A 17,727-nucleotide genomic window follows, 5' to 3' on the forward strand; every position below is an offset into this window, starting at 1 on the left:
ATATATATATATCGTGGACACCCAGCATATATATATATATATATATATATATATATATGCAGGGTGTCCACGCTAAGTGTGAACAGATTTTTTAAAAATATATCAATCCTTTTTCCGAGATGAAATCAATTGCAATATAACATATGCTGAAGGGCACTCCCTAGGGGGGCATTAACAGACTCCCAAGGCAATGTCTTAATTAACTTTCAATAATTAACTTTTTAATTATAAAAGCTACGAAGTTGCTCCAATGAGAACATCTGATCTCTTCGGTCACCAGATACCAAAACCGTTTTCAGAACAAAAATCCGTTCGGTAAATCGTCCGCCAAAAATTCGTGAAGGAACGCCATTTTTTTTTTCTTTATTTGGTTTATTGCGCATCTTCGAAGAAGCGGCTTTCCTTTACCCCCAGTGTGAGAGAATGCAAGAGCACAGTGCTGCCTCATGCGTCGAATATTAGCTTTAACTTGCGGAAACAAAACAAAAACACAAATCTATCGGGTGACTCTATCGCGACTGCCCTTATCTTGGGCTGCATTTTCCGTTTTCTTTTAATCTTTTTCCAGGACGCAAGAGGCGATAGTGTGCTCTTTCATCCTCTCGTATTGGGGCGAAGGAAAGACGCGTCTCTAGAGATGCGCAATGAATAAAATAAAGAAGAAATGGCGTTCCTTCACGAATTTTTTGCGGACGATCTCTCGAACGGATTTTTGTTCTGAAAACAGCTTTGGTATCTGGTGACCGAAGAGATCAGATGTTCTCATTGGAGCAACTTCGTAGCTTTTATAATGAAAAAGTTAATTATTGAAAGTTAATTAAGACATAGCCTTAGGAGTCTGTTAATGCTCCCTAGGGAGTGCCCTTCAGCATATGCTATATTGCAATTGATTTCATCTCGGAAAAAGTGATTGATATATTTTAAAAAAAATCTGTTCACACTTAGCGTGGACACCATACAATGCAGGGAAAAAAAGCTGGTTGACCCCTGGTTTTCTAATTCTGAACCGCTCGGTGAGTGATCCCTGGTTTGCCAATTTCGAACGATGCGCAGCTACCCAGAGTTGACGAGTCGCAAACACGGCGAAACACATGTCCTCTGGTGCTGTCGCCTCGTTCCATGAGTATATATATATATATATATATATATATAATGGTCCTGGTCCCGGTCCCGGTCTGGTCGAAACGTCGACCGTTCTTTCATGTGTTAAATTACCCATTAAATAAATTAGTTTTTGTTAACTTTGCTGTAATCTGTAGTTCATGTCTTATTGTTTCACTTTTATTCAACTTCGTAGCCGTCTGATATATTAACCTCTTTGACCTATATATATTTATGTAACGTTCGTTCGCTGAACGAGCAGCTCAATGTTTCGCTAAAGCTAAACTTTGGTTCCGTTACGAAACTACGATGAAAATTATATTGTACTCTTTCCCGTTTCGGCGCTAAGCAGTGAATGGTGCCTCAACTGGTGCATCAGTGTTTCTTAGTCCACTATTCCATTGGCACGTATTCCATTGGGAGAGCAGGTCTTGCCCCGCGCTGGGTGCGTGTTCAGGCGCGGTGAAACGGTTTGCTTGGTGAATGCTTCGTGCTTCGTTTACTTCGTGCTAATACTCGCACGAAGCATGCGCTGCGTGTAGCGCGTGACCGCCTGCTTTCCCGGGCTTCGTCGGTGAAAAACTATTGCTCTTTGGAGCAAACGTTGTGCCCCTACTCCGCCAATGAAACATTCAACGTCTGCTCGGTTCTGACAATGGTATACTTTTCGTCACGTCCAGGGGCAGAACCTTGACCCAGCTTTGCCAATGGAATGCGCTAAAGGGCTAAACGCATGGAGCGTTTTTCCAACGTTTTCAGGACGCGCGCGCGCTCGGCGCGCGTATGATCTCGTGGAAACCAGTTTTTCAACGCGCGCGGAGGGCGTACGCCGGAATCTGTCGACTACAGATATTCGCGCGCGTCTGGGCGCGTTTTCCGAGAAGTAGACAGAACCATGGCTCTCGTGCGGCAGACAAGGTGGCGTATGAGCAGCTCGCATAAATTTTTTGGGCATTATCCATCACACTAAATTTACGTGAACATTTAATGGTATCTGGAATGAAGGAACACAGGAACAACAGGAAAGAAGAGCATCTGCACGTTCTAACAGATATTTGTGGTCAACGAATATAGCAACACTGGCGCGCGTCACTTGCTCCGTACGCGTTCCATGCGTTTGGGGAGGTCGCCTCGCTGGTGTTGCTTCGCCGCGTGTGCAAGGCCATGGCGTACGCGCGACGTTTTGACGCTGAGAAAACGTCCAATGCGTTTCGCCCTTAACAGTGTGCGTTGTGAAGAGACTAGCGTCACTGTTCGAAGACCGTGAAGACAAGATCTGTCGGTGGAACATTCGTGTTGCGGGCTACAATTCAGTGAATTGCTATAGAAAAATGCAGCAGTGCGCATCATGGTGCGCATATGCGGAACTCTACGATCGGACTCGTTTCAAATCTGCACGTCCACGAGGAATGCGCGTGCTTCTCCTGCGGTCTGATTGGATGCCACCGACCTTTGCCTCCCGGGGATCTTATCTGTCGCCGTCAAAGACGGCTCTGTTTTCATTCCCTGTTTCTTCCACCAGCTCCCATGGCTCAGTGGTTAGCGTGCTGGCCATGTCACGTCGAGAGTGGGAGGTACCCGGGTTCGAATCCCGGTGCCGGCTGTGCTGTCTGGGGTTTTTCCTGGGTTTTCCTCAGACGCTTTCAGACATATGTCGGTAGAGTTCCCTTAGAAGTCTGCCCAGGACGCACATTCCCCAGGGCGTACGTTGTGACGTTGCCCACCCCAGTTAGGCCCACAACGGCGAACCCTTTCACCACCTTGGTTGTTCTAAACGGTAGCGTTGGGAGAAGTACCTTTGTTTGAACTGGACCAACTGAAACACGAGCTTTCCTTTGAGAGCAAGTTATTTTTTGCATTTTGGGCCCCTTTAAAGAGTTTCTATCGCGTGTTGAGCATTCGGCAGACGTTATAGAGCCCTCAGGTAGCCACACACCGACGACTGTAACGGGACGCATGATCAAAGTTGTCTCGTGACATCAAGCCACAAAATACTGTTACAGTCCCAACTTGTTAATATGACCACAGCCGTACTAGCGGATTTTGGTCATCGAGCGAATTCGCCCCAAGTTGTGCTCAAAAGACCGGTCATTTCATATAAACGAAATGCATTGTTTTATGAACAAGAGTTACATGCGGAATGCATTGCTAAGAAACAGTTCCCGAAGAAAAAAAAGGGTTATAAAGCGGGGATGCCGTATTAACGAGGTTTGTCTGTACTTCAAAATCTGAGACAGCACAGGAGCACTGCGGGGCTCAAACCCTCTTCAAATTCCAGCCTCGGTATGATAGGCCATCATCCTAAACCCTACGTCACTCGACCTGGTGAGGGCCTCGTTCCCGCTCAAGAGCAAAGAAATCGGAATTGCATGACTGTGGTGCACGTTTTGTTTAGCCTTTCTTTATTAATTATCACTAATATTAAGTTGTGCGCATTATGCACCGGAAGACACGGTAACCACATACGTGACTCATACCCACCTTCAGGTGTTCCAAATCGGCTTGGGTTATTTGTTTGGTGAGGTTGTACAGTTGGATAGAACTCAGCAGCATGCTGATTGAGAAAATTGTAACATTTCCTTCTAGCGTGGTCCTGTTGTCGAATGAACCTTCCGTGTCCATGAGGATGACTGCCACGGTCCCATATCTTTTCGTCTCCACCTTGAACACTTTTCCCCACAGGTGAATGCCAGTCGTCTCCCTTTGGCTGCCGTACCTCCAGGAAAACCCCGTCAAGGGTATATTATCCTGCTCCATCCAATCAGATGAATCTGGCGACGCCTCTAGGTGCTCCAGGTACCTGTCGCGTTGCAGAAAACCAATAAGTACATACGCGGTAGCGTGATAAACGTAAGCTCAAGTCGGTCGTGTAAGTTGCGATCTAAGCAATCTAATACCGTAAACGGTGTCCAACGATATCCCCGGGGATGTGGTTCACACTTTCCTGAAATTTAATATACAACTTACTCAGATATTAGGCTTAGGAAATGTACGGAGTCCTAGATAACAAGGTAGTTCCCTCTGTTCCATTAAAAGTTGGAAACGGTTAATAGGGCCGAGAAAATACAGTTCGCATAGTAATGAAGGATAGGTCAAGAAATCGTGGTAGTGTCTCCCGGTACGAAAAACTAATAGTGATATTCATATTGGTTAGTATTATACTATATGTTATTGGTATATTAAATAGTCGTTTCCCCGCGATCCGCAAGTAAACGCCGAGAATACAATCATGACAATGTCGGCGAGAGCAGAGTGGGAATCTGCAATATTTGAAATTCCAGCGCATGGTGAGTTGTGCACGACGTCATATGAGACAACACTGTGACGTTGCAAGGGCGTTCCCCTCATAGCCTCGCAAGGAAGCGAGCCCGCGGGCTCCTGTTGGCTGTCATCGTCGGTCCCACGTGACTACTCCAGATTGAATGCCATGCAATGTCAAGCGGCCTAATGATCGGCCGTCAGGTTTTCTCCTCCCTGTGAATCTTCCCGCGCTGGAAGCTTTCACGACAACAATAGAGATATGATGACGATGATGAAGGTACATGCTTAATGTACATGCTCGAACAAACGCATTCGTCATCCCAACGTTCATCCGAGTGGACACAAAATCTGCAATGCAAGCTAATGAAAATTGTGGCATACGAGGCTCATCTTCACCCGCAGTGACGGATGTATTGATGGCTTACCACCTTGTGTACGAAGCCCTGCAGAGGCTGGCTTTCCAATGGAGTCCAGCCCATTGGGAATGAACAGCGCCGCGGAAGCAGCACTCGCGTCCCAAAGACGGACGGGCATTGTGCTGCTGTGAGGAGAACGTCGTTTCATTCTCGATGCCTCCGCGTACCCCGCCAATACACAACTCATATTCTCCCCTATAAATGTTGAAAAGAGTTGATCCAAGGTTCGCTTTTGGCATGCCACGAAACACTATCCGTTAAGATGCTGCATTCATTCATCAGAAGCAACTCGATGTTGCATTTACAACTTAGTGTGGTCACCGCTTGAGACAAGTTGACGCTGTGTGTTACCGCGGTGCTCTGGAAGATCTAGAGAACATTATTCTTGAGTGCACAGGCTACGAACATTCCCGGACCGCGCTCTCCGGGTCTCTGAGTCAGCTGCCCTCTTGCCCCCCCCCCCACTCTCTCTCTCTCTCTCTCTGCTTGGTCCCTGGATAAATACAGCCCACCAACGTTTTGTCCTCAAGGCCCTATTGAGCTTTTTCGCCACAATACGACTTCGATCATTATTGTGAAGGAGCTCATTATTTCATTCCCCACATCGCCACCAGCAATGGGGTAGAGCATCAACCCTGGCTACGAAACTCCCGATTCATCATCTCAAAATAAAGTTCTCGTTGTTGTTGTTCATCCGAGTGCCCCCTTGCCCCGCTGTCTAACATTTGGTGAGGGTGCGGAGCCACCGACGCCCTTCTCGGCACGCCGCTGTTACGCAGTGACGGCGAAGCTTTGGGCATCGACGCCCTAGCACGACTGAACCACGAAGACTACTGCGAAGACAATGGGTCACTCACGTGACAATCAAGTGATGCCTAGTGTTGACGATGATGACGCGGTGATTATTGCGGGCGTTCCCCGGTCACGACGACTACACCACGCCCTCAACTTCATGTCTAACGAACAGGTCCAACGAACAGGCGCTGGGGCGGCGGTCCTTGTCAGCTACCATTATCACCATACCACCTTACTCGAGCTCATTCTCTTGCACATCCTCCGCAACCCTCAACGTCGTCTTTGTAGTCATGTCCACACCTGCGCTTACCCTCAACCATCTCTCCTGTCCAGGAGGTCAAGCCTTCGGGAGTGTGTGTGTGTGTGTGTGTGTGTGTAGTGGGGGAATGACAATGTGACGACGATGCTGACGTAATACCCGCGTTCGAATTGAGGCGTTCATCGCATCATCGTTTATACGAGTGCCTCGCCTCTATGCTGTCCGACGAAAATAATTGCCAATACAGCAATCGATACGATACGAAAGTTCTTACAGAGTTGTTTGGTGTGAACTAATCCGCGACATAAGTCTACCGATTTCGATTGCCCTAGTAAGACAACTATCCTTTTAAAGCACTACGGGCGTATCTCTCGTACGTGAATGCATCATGTTGACTCCTATAGCCGACAAGGCGGCAGCATGGCAGTTCAAGCTCGTAACAATCGATCGAGTGGTCGGACTCTGCGTGGTGGAGCGGCAAGGAACCTGCCGGCTACCAGGCGAGAAAGCGCTTGTGAGAACGCGAGAAAGAAAGCTGTACAGTACATGGAGGAGCCTTGTTTGGTGAAAAATATGTAACTGTTTCTATCAAATCAGAAGACCGCGACCAGTCAGTCTTCCGAGCCAAGATTTATTTCTCGTATTATTCGCTGTGATTAATATAATTCTGTGAAATGAATTTGTTATCGTTTCATATCTTTGTTGAGAGGAGCCTTTAACCGGGATTTCTTCCCCCTGAATCATCCTCATACACATTATATGTATTAACCCTTTAACATTCTGAAATAAACTTTAATTGAAAGTGGAATGTAAGTGCCATGACATAATTATTCCTCTTTCTCTCTTCCATAACTCAGTTTCTTTCTCTAAAGCCCTCAGTTTTATTAGGAATACACTTATGTAAAGGGTGTATTAGAAAACACTCATCATTTGAGTGTAAAGGCAACACCAAAAAGATGTGCGCCATGGGACAAGCCATTTACACTAAAAAAGTGTTAAAAAGTTTACTGTGATAGGAAGCCAATCGTGTGAGAGACACCTTATTGGAAGCAGCTGACTGCGTGGCTTCAAGTAATCAAACTGACAATTAAACACTGTGTCTCGCGCACGTAGACGTCCCACACGCGGCAGCCGTTTCAATTCGTGCACGGTGGCAGTATTGCAAGAAACTTCGTTCGGCAAACTTGGAGCATGTCGAAATTTCGGCAATCCATTAATCGTGTTGACGATTGCACGTGTTTGTCGACGTTAAAGGAGGAATCGTCGTGATTAGAAGGTATGCTACCACCGTTAATGCGACAAAAACTCCATGCACGAAACGTTCTGATCACGCCGAATGGGTCACGCGGTCAGTTAATATTTCGCTTACATTTCGCGCTCTGTTTATATTCGACAACAACGCTACAGTGCCGGACAAAAGACTACGGAGCACGCTCCGGCTCATGCCTTCCTTAGTGTAGCGCCCTAGCAAAGAATGCGACCGTACGTACTTTTGGACATTGACCTCGTAACCCAGTCACCTCTTGGCAAGTCCATTCGTTACCATTCGCTGCTACCGCGTCACTGTGAGGAAGGAATTTGCCGGAACTTGTCCCGTAAACTTTTGTTCAGCACCGTACATGCATAAATGGGTGAAACTTAATTGACGCATTGGTCATTTCACCCTAATCTGCGACGTCTAAGGCACTGGAAAGTCATGCAGAGTAAGCTTTTTGACACTTTTTTGGTGTAAATAGCTTGTCCCATGGCGCACACCTTTTTGATGTTGCCTTTACACTCGTATGATGGGTGTTTTCTAAAACACCCTGTAGTTAAGTGAATTCCTAATAAAACACTGTTGTAATGGGTGTTTAAAAACATAAACAGCCTTAAAAGGGGAGTATTCTATTGAAAACACCTTTTAGGACGGAATTATTCTCTGGTAACTTCCGCGGCAGCATGCCGAGACCAGTGGCCGAGACATACAGTTCGACGTTCTTGATTCTGGCAAGCACCACTCTGAACATGGCCGGCAGACTTTCAGCCATGGTTCCATCGTAGAACGTAAACCGGAGCGCAATGCGTCACAGGCACACCTCGTTAACTTGGTACGTGAGTGCCGAGGTTTGAAGAGACCTGGGCACCCTAAGTTGCCTATATGGGCGTATCGGATGGATCATATACTGAAATACAATTTGTTGGGGCACGTTCGTTAGATGTGGTCGGGCGGGAAACGTTTGTAACGGTGACGGGAATGTGTTTTCGCAATTAACACCCATGCTTGCAACGAGTCGAAGATATCAAACGAATTCCTAACATCCTTCCCTGTCAAATACTGTGTTTTTAACTCAGGTTATCGTCTATAATGTGATTACTTGCTGAGCGGAGCTGTGAAACCAGCATAATCTTTCTCTCACGAATTAAAACACCATTTTTAACACCAGACTCCCAATTCAAATGGGGTATAAAAAAGGTGTATTGGACGTAAACACCTGTTTCAACACCCCACTTTACACCCTTAATGATAAGCATCGGATAAAACGTGATGTACGTAAATATTACACCTTTAGTAATGCTCCACTTGCACCCTTTGCAGTATAGAAAAGGGTGTTTTTATAAGAATACACGTTTTTTGAGCGAATAAAGGTGTAAAATGATTTACTGTGTGCTCATTCCGACAGTTACAACTTTCAGCAATGATGCAATGATACCCAAGACATGCAACATGACTGGCCCTGTGGCTCGTAGTTGCTGGCTGGAACACCTAAAAGGGCCGTGTACGTTCAAGCAATTCCCAATGATAAAAACCACTTGGTCAACTCCCGTCTCTACGGCGACCATTAGTACAGTGGCTACATAAACGTGTCTGTACCTGATGCAGAATCCGAGAAGGAAGGACTTTCCCAGTCGGAAGCCTCCGGCGACCGAGAGAACCACCACAGGGAGATCTGCAACATCGGGGTGGGTCAGGAGACATGCCAAGTTATCACTCCGTAGTTCCAAGGAGTTTGGGTCGGAGGCCGGGCGCACGACGACCGGACACCCTGTAGTGTGTACTGGCTCCTGAAATGACCACATTCATTGTCACGGATAGCACCATTTTACACGTGTCCCCTTGCAATAGCATATTTGACCAGCTAGCAGCGGTCGAGCGTATTATCTGCATTTTTTCTGTGGCATATTCCTTACCGAGCCTACACAAATATTCATCAGACATATTGTGAACTTCTGAATTTTTTTTCGGGTTCGCCTCTGTACAGATTGCGGCCACTCTGCACATGGCTACGATTAGACTTTATTTTCTTTATTAGCCTCGTACTATTATTTTGTTCCAAACTGTAAACTAATTAAAATATGCATCTCTCTCAGCGCTGGTACAACACCACATTAAAGCACGTATCTCCAGTTGAGTCTATACCGGGTGTTTCAGCTAAATCCCGGGCTCAATAATTCGCGGACGGGAGCACCTATCCAAGAACTTTTTTTTTACATGTGCTGTGTATACCTGTATACCGCCTACATCTGTATCTGCCTACAGGTGTCTGTACACAGCAATACCGTCTTCAAGCTGCGCATGTGTGAATACGTGGGAGGCGCTCAATATTGAAATAAAAATTCAAATGAGTCTCGTGAAAAACAACTTCTAAAGCAGGGCGGTCTCGGCACTAAAGTGTGTACTACAGCTTCAGTGGACACCTTTTAGAGGAATATCTGCCAACGAAGCTGATCATTTTTTGCAGTAATCAATTGGCTTCGGTTCAGATATTTTTGTTGGGGCTGATAGCGGCCAATCGCAAAAGGGCGTAATTAATTGGTCGATAAGTGAGTGGAAGAACGTCCTTTTGAATTTCACGGCGAGCAGACGCGACAAAATGTTTTTTTATAGATAATGTTTTTTGACGAAGCTCATCTATTTAAATAATGAGCGCCTCCCGCTCATTCACACGGTGCGCAGCTTGTAGGCGGTATCGGACAGATACTTGTAAGAAAGAAAGTTCTCCTACTGGTACACCGATTCAGAACTTATCTAACCCGGGGATTTAACTGAAACGCCCTGCATATGTTGCGAGATCCATATATAATCAGGTGTCCTACAGGGACACGTGAAGGACATGCACGAGCTTGCCGAGAACAAAACGTACCGCGATGACTACCATGAAGGCTGCGATGACTGCCACATTTTAAAACATACGTGACTTACAAATTGCCAAGAGCCATTAGAGGGCTAGCCATGCTTGTGAAGTCATGAGAAGACATCAAAGCCATGGAATCTGGCAACAATCACTGTTGATCATCCATATCGCACCACAGACTACGCCAGTATTGTCTTGAAAGACCAGGCTGTTGTGTGTTAACAAAACAGGTTAATGCGAACGTGGTAACCGCTGCCTAAGTGATATGTGGTCATCAAGAAGCGCTCAGCAAAGCCTCGCAGACATATAAGCTCAGATGCGAATAGCGATCTGAAACCGAAACCATCTTCGCTGATCGTTTCTTACCATAATCACAACTGAGTCGGTGTCATCATCACGGAGGCTTTGAAATTGTTCTTATATCTTCATGGGCATGTTGACACAGCGCGGTATCGATAATGTGTTGACAATGACAAGTGATTTCACACGTGAAGAAGAAACCCAAGCTCAGGGGGACAGCATGTGGCTTGTGACAGATTGCTTCAGTGGATTTCTTTTTGTTTTTTTCGTTTTCCGACGGTATTTGACACTAATTCCAGTTTCTCCATTCTTCAAGTTTCGTTACCTTTCATAGGAAGGAAGCGGGAAACAACCGATATGCTGAACAGAGACTGCTGCTGTATTGGTAATCGTCCTGCTCATAGCAGTGAGTTTAATGGGTTCGCGAACTCTGTGTAAATGAATTTCAGAATACTGTGAGTCGAATCGTGTGTATAGGGAAAGGGTAAGCACAGGTTATTTGGACTAAAATGAACAAATTTCATCGTTGGTGCATTTTGTTGGTGTGGAGAAATGCGTTAGTACCGAGCGAGTGTTGATGTGACAGAGTGAACAGGAAGAAATACCCCTGTCACACGGCAAACTGAATCTCATTCCCAGCGAATGACATTTGTACTGAATGACATTCGTTTCGTTTCACACGGTGACACCATGTAGGAATGCATGCGAATGGTGTTCGACCAGCGAATGTGTTCGGGGAACACATTCACATATCCTTTTTACACCGACTACGTATCCCCGCAGTAGAGACTTGCCCAGCAATTCAGGACAAAACGTTAAGCAGGCTTCACCTGATACTGCTACCATAGAAGCCATGTATTAGGAATAGAAAATCGCGTGCAGCACGCTCCGTTGTTGCCGCTTTCCATTCGTTCTCTAGTGGGACGTTGCCTGTGTCATAGCGAAACATTTGGTGCAAGTTTCGTTAACGAATATTGGGTTCTTCGAGGTTGCACTCTGGTTCCAAATTTCCCACCTGTAAAGGAGGCTTCACGAGATACACTGAAGCTTTGGTTGAGGCCCTCAACCAGGTGAGTTAACGCAAATACATCACGCATTTTGCAAGAAACGCGTGAGTTCAATGCTCTGTACGGCATCTCAAACAGCCTACAAGACAGATAAGTTCGCAGAATTTGTTGCGCATGCAAAAATAAAACAAATCCATCGCTGTCACGAGGCTCTTGCTTCGACGCACGAAGCTTTGGTTGAGGCCCTCAACCAGGTGAGTTAACGCAAATACATCACGCATTTTGCAAGAAACGCGTGAGTTCAATGCTCTGTACGGCATCTCAAACAGCCTACAAGACAGATAAGTTCGCAGAATTTGTTGCGCATGCAAAAATAAAACAAATCCATCGCTGTCACGAGGCTCTTGCTTCGATGCACGAAGCTTGGGATGAGGTGCGAGGTCAGTGGCGCGCAGGCAAGGAATATCGTGATATGAGCGATGGTAAACTATCACAGAGGCCGATATTAGAGCACTAAGTTAATTCTTTTCGCCTCGTAAAGTAGGCATCACCTACCTACCTCCGCGGGATGCGCGCATTGAAAATCGAGGAGCGCGTGTTGTGCGTTGTTGTTCTTATGGCAATGCCTTCAAATGCTGATTTGTGGGTGAATATTGTCAGGTTCCTTTAAGGTTCCAAACTTTTGCGCTCGATTTGCTTGGGAGCCCCATTTGATGGGGGGGGGTCCTCTGCACACTTCCGCAATGAATTTCGCGTGGTCCAAATGCCGCTAAGCCAAAGCCTGCGCACTGCACGGATGACATCACATTGCTAAGCTTGGATTTGATAACTTCCTTTATCGTATCGTTTTCGTAGAATTCTTCCGATGTACTAAAACACACGATAATGCAGAGTTTCAGTGCATCGTATGCTATCGCCTTTGCGTACGTAAGGGATAGCGTGGTGGTCCTGCGCAATGCGCGAAGCTCTCTTTATGTTTTTGCGCGCGCAGAGCGCAGAACCAACAACGCTTTAGTCCATCGTGCGCTATCTCCTTTGCGTTCGTAAAAGGTCTTTTACGTATGCAACGTATGCGCTAAAGCTAGTTTTAGTGCATAAGTGCAAGTAGTGCATAAAACATAAAGAGAGCTACAGAAGATACGCAGTCAGAGACAAGGGACGACAGACACGCAACAACTACTTATTAATAACTGAATTAATCTAATGCAACAGAAAACAAGGGGAAGTGACAGGAAAAAAAACTGACTTGTTAGTCAATATATTAATCTACCTTCTTGTTTTTTCTATGTTTTTTTACAGCCGAAGTGTTGGCTGATTCGATTACAAAAAGCTCCATAAGTATACAGGGTGTTCCAGAAAACGTGTCATTGGATTATAAAAAAAAAAAAAATTACGCCACCTAGAAGCATGCGGTCAATGGCATTTGTTCTTACTAGGTTTTTGAAACCTCCTGATGTGAATGTCACGTATCGTAAGTTTAATTATGTAAATATTTGCGAATTGAACTCTGAAATGTGCCAAGTAAGGGTCGCTTTTTTACCCCACCAATATGAAGAGCGTGTCAAATTCACTCAAACTGATGATAATTTACATTGATATTCACGAGCTATCCCATCGAAAAAAAATAGCCGAATATCATGCTTTCCGCAGCACCGGACCATAACGCGCGACGACTTTTTGAACGCAACCACGGCGTCTCGCTCGCGGGTGTCATGCTGACTGGGAGGTGGTGGGTTCGAATCCTCCCACCGGCTGTGCTGTCTCAGGGTTTCTGAGGTCTGAGGTTTGAGGTTTTCCCTGGGTTTTCCGAAGACTTTCCAGACGAATGTCGCCACAGTTTTCCCCCTGAAGTCGACCCAGGACACATACTAACCCCCTTGTCCCTGACTCCTTCTTGCTGTCCTCTCTCCATCTCTCCTCATCTATGCGCCGCTCATAGCCACACTTGCTTCGCGACGCTAACATCGCACGCGGCGTATCTTACCTGAATACAGAGACGAGCTGCGGCCGAATAACTTGTTTCCGCTTTCATAACATCTTTTGAGTTAGAAGTTATCACACCCGTTGAAACATAATATAGATCATCTAAGTGTGGAAGCAATGGATCACTAAATCGCTAGAAGACGTACGTACGTCATCGTGACATTGCATGGCTTCTCTTCTGTTTTGCTCAACTTTTGCTGTGATTTATCACGCGGCAAATGTTGAAACAACCCATAACCTTCAATGTATTGTGGGAATGGACTCCTTGGAGGTAAGACGTTTGCTGAAGATGAGGTTTGCTAAACTTCCAAGCCTCCGCGCAGACCGCCATAACGCCGAAACACGTGGGGATCACGTGACCAGGAACTAGATGGGCGTGGTATTGCCAGGAGCGACCGCTAGAGGGGTCCCACGGCCCTCCGATCTTATAGCTCTCTCCTTAGTTTCTTCCCTCCATGCTTTTTCTCTATGTGGGTTCGGGGCAACTCATGGCTGCACTAAACGGGTGCGCTCCTTTAATCTGGGACGTGCAGTGCGCACCAGTTCAGTTTATCGAGGATGGCAAGCTGCACCAGGTCGCACCGCAGTGCAGGTTATAGAGGCCGTTATCAGTAGCCTCTCCGCCTACTGATCCCAAGATCACAGATTCAAAACACGTTGCTCAGTTGCTCCGACACGCTCGCCAATGCGATGAACGTTACCCAAGCAGCACAATGTACTGAAAGTCGGGTGCAATAGGGGGGGACGGTATGTGTCTTATCAGTGTTCTTTAGTTTCACGAGTTTGTTCAAGGCCTTCCACCTACCCGTCCACCCCTATTGCACTCGACTTTCAGTACATTTTGCCGCTTGGGTAAATGTGGTGTGTCGTGTGTCGAGATTTCGGCGCATGTGAAGGAACCCTGAGGTGGGTAAAATTGATGCACAGAACCGAGCCCAGTGTTGATCCGCTTGTGATCACAGCTGTCTCGCGACATAAAGGCCCGAATTACTTGTTCCACGTGATAACGCATGTTATCAGTTATGCATGTGCTGAGTCCCATGAAGAGTGACTGTCAAGTAAGGTTCAGAGGCTAGTACACCGCCTCTTCATGTGCAATGGTATGTGCAACTCAGCTACGCTACAAAAAGGGGTTGCGTTCTACGCCATATACCCTCACCTTTTTAGTCAGTTTCATTGTTGTGTTGTTAGTCTTGCAACTGATGCGGAATAGTTCAAAAGTGTGATTAGTGATTATGTAACATTGTAACCAACACTGTTATCTTATACTTTGTGTTCAGCCTTTTCTACCTTGTGTAGCCCCTTTATTTCAACCACAGGGTATTTAAATCAATTAACAAAATAAATAAGTATTTGTTTGCGTCAGCAATGTACTGAAGTTCGCTTAGAAAGTATCAAGTTGTGCTGATGTCCAACGTGTTATTAATATGTACGTGGTGATTTAACATCAGTAACAGCGAAAAGAGTAGCCTTTTACCAAAGTAAGCAGAGCTGCACCCTGTTAGAGAAATTATTCCACAGTGTTGTACTCGAAACGACTTACCTCCATATCGCAGCTGATCCTCGGGCAGAAGTAGGCGATCTGTAAAGCGCGCACGTCTCTTTATGAAGCCGCAATATCAGTAGATTTTATCTCCTCTCCATTTTCTAGAACGGGGGCTGGTGGTTGGTTGACAGCCGCATCCGATAGCAGCTTGCACTTCGCAAATGGGGGAACATTACACCGAAGAGTTTTAGGAAACCGTTGATAGCGTGGTTTGCGTCGAATATCGACCGGAACCAATCAGTGGACAAGATTCTGAGCCAGACGCGACTGTGACTGATCCCGATAGGCGCCATGAGCTTGCCAACGGCGTGCTAAAACTGCCTGGTGTCCCCTTGTGTTGTTGCACTGCATTGAGCAACCTTATTGGAACGGCGCCTAAGTGGCTGTCAGTGAAAAGCAGTGCTGTGTAGTGTTCGCCACAGTCCCCAGTAGTGATGTGTCAATCGCGAATGATTCGATCACAGTGAACGAATCACCGGACTGAACTGTGCGTGTCGATTCTTCGATCACGCAAATATCAGTTCAACAGTTCACCAGCTCACCAAGACAACATCCACGATGACATGACATCCACAATCGCAACAGGCACGAACAGACATAAAAAAGAAACAACAGCGGCGAGTCCATCGCGCCATCTGTGGACGTTGTTGCCATGTGGAGGCGGAGATGGCGTACGTCGTACTGTGGAGTTGAGGGGAGGGCAGCTCGTAATGTAGAGAGACCCATGGAGGCGCGGGTGATTCGTTCGTACCGAGAGTGTTCGAGGGAATCGAGAGTCGGAGAACTGACGAACTAAGCAGATGAATGCTAGATCTCCGGACGGAGAACGAGCTGGAGGCAGGGAGTGGGATACGGGTATCGAGGCGCCAGTGGGCGGTGTCGTGTCGTGTAGTCGCTGCGCTTTTCCGTTCAGAGAGGCTTGCCGGCGCCGTTTGTTGTTTGCAGTCGTGGCTCTCGTATGACGGAGGGCGCCTTGTCGTGCCCCCGTGGCTAGTTGACCTCAAAGGCTCACAATAATGAGTTTTTGGATAACTTGCAATACAGGACCACTGTGTGTACTACCTGGGAATATCAGGTGGTGCAATGAAGCATTGCCGCTCCATACGTTGTCTCACGTTTCACAACGCAGGCTGCATAAATAGCGCCTGTACAACGTGTTTAATCGGAAGTATACTGAATGAGACCAACGATCAAGTCTGAAAGAAGTCCTGAGATGAGCCACATGAGCAACTACCGCTTTGTTTACTGTCCGTTTGGCCGCCGATCACGGGAACAATGTTTTCAGTCCCTGTGGATCTATGCTCTCCGCTTCATGATCAGTGTTCGTGTGGTTCGGGAGTGAGAGAACTGATGAGCTGAATCGCTGAGTGAGAGTTGGACAGAGCGCAACGAGCAAGGCGAACGGGTGAATGGGGTTGTAGCGGTGGCGCTCTTTGAGTTGTTGGTTGAGAAATGGTTTTGGCTGCAGTGAGCTCCTGTACTTTTGTGTATATGTCGTCTCTTCCTTGTTGTGCTCACTCGCTGTGCATTGGTGTGATGTAGCCGCTCTTGCTTTATGAGTTGGCTCGCTGTTTACGACTCGCGCTCTGTCGTCGTTCATGAATTGATGTGATTTGGGAGCTCTGGACTCCCTGTGCGCGGGATGGAAGGCTGTCTCAGGCGATAGATATTTCTTCTTGTACAGTTTTAAGTGGTCGTGCCATGTCAAGCATTGACGGACGCGGCGTAGCCCGTCCGACGACGAAGGTTTTCACTGACATAGCTGTGACCGGTGAGCCTGCATTCCACCAGATAGCACCCACGATGTGCCCATGAGCTGGCTGCAATACCAGTATGACGTCACAAAAACTGTGACGTCACTGGTTCATGAACGAATCATTTGAACGAATCAGTAAAGTGAACTGATTGAAATGAGCCGGTTCACCAAAATGAGTCGGACTTCCCATCACTAGTCCCCAGTATTGAATCTATAAGAATCCATACGCTACGGAGACGTCCGACGTATGAGGTTCCTACTCATGATGATGATGATGATGATGATGATGATTGTATTCTCCAGGTGATGCAAAACATCTGCTGTCGTGCCAGTCCACAAGTCGGGATTTACCAGCTCCCATGGCATAGTGGTTAGGATGATTGCTGTCCACGGCGAGACTGGGAGGGGTTCGAGTCCTGTCACCGGCTGTGCAGTCTGAGGTTTTCCCTGATTTTTACCGAAGACTTTCCAGACGAATGGCGGGACTATTTCCCCTGAAGTCGGCCCAGGACGCATACTAACCCCCATGTCCCCCAGTCCTTCCTGCTGTCCTCTCTCCATCTGTACCCCGCTCATAGCCACAGTTGCTTCGGGGCGCTGACACGGAACAAAAAAAAAGTCCGGATTTCTTCGGAATGTGTCAACTGTCGTCCTGTTAGTCTACCGTACACGTTTTGAAAGGAATTTAAAACGTTTTATTTTCTCGAGTCACCGATATGTGAGCAAGACATGGTTTCGTGCCCCAATGTTGTATCGTTTACGTCCGTGGTAGAACCTTGTGTCTCAGCACGAGGACAAGTAGATTTCATTTATGTCGACATTTCGAAACCACTTGACATGACGAGCTATGATGTTTCACATTGCAAACTTCAACAGACTAGTCTCGGGAACGCCCTCATTGCTTTCTTTCGTTTCAGAGTAACATGCTGTGTCGTGAATCTGCATGGTGTCTTTTATTCTCGTTACTTTACTACCTCTGGTGTTCCTCACAGCTAATTTTTGGGGCCGCTCCTTCTCGATGTCTCTATTGACGGCTTAGTTGGGCATGATCGTCACTCTCATGTACTAGTACGCTGAAAATTAAACTTACCGATGACCCAAGTAACGTTCAAAAGCTAAAAACTGACGTTTCCCTGCAGCTCAACAGTGCTGTAAAAATGTGATCGCTATTTATCATAAGAGGTTTAAAAA

At 46.6% G+C, this 17,727-nt stretch overlaps 1 protein-coding gene across 1 annotated transcript in view; it reads right to left on the reverse strand.

Moving 5' to 3' along the window:
* The window catches only part of LOC135376401 (atlastin-2-like), a 35,622-nt gene extending 20,433 nt beyond the window's left edge, over positions 1-15,189 (reverse strand). The window contains exons 1-3 of the mRNA XM_064608911.1: positions 14,778-15,189; positions 8,684-8,874; positions 3,583-3,901 (exon numbers count right to left, since the gene is read on the reverse strand). Of these exons, the coding sequence (XP_064464981.1) occupies positions 3,583-3,901; positions 8,684-8,874; positions 14,778-14,783 (516 nt within the window). The 5' untranslated portion in view covers positions 14,784-15,189. The remainder of the gene's footprint in view (positions 1-3,582; positions 3,902-8,683; positions 8,875-14,777) is intronic.
* Positions 15,190-17,727: the final 2,538 nt, after the last annotated feature.

Source organism: Ornithodoros turicata, chromosome 1, assembly GCF_037126465.1.
Source record: "Ornithodoros turicata isolate Travis chromosome 1, ASM3712646v1, whole genome shotgun sequence".
NCBI lineage: Eukaryota > Metazoa > Arthropoda > Arachnida > Ixodida > Argasidae > Ornithodoros > Ornithodoros turicata.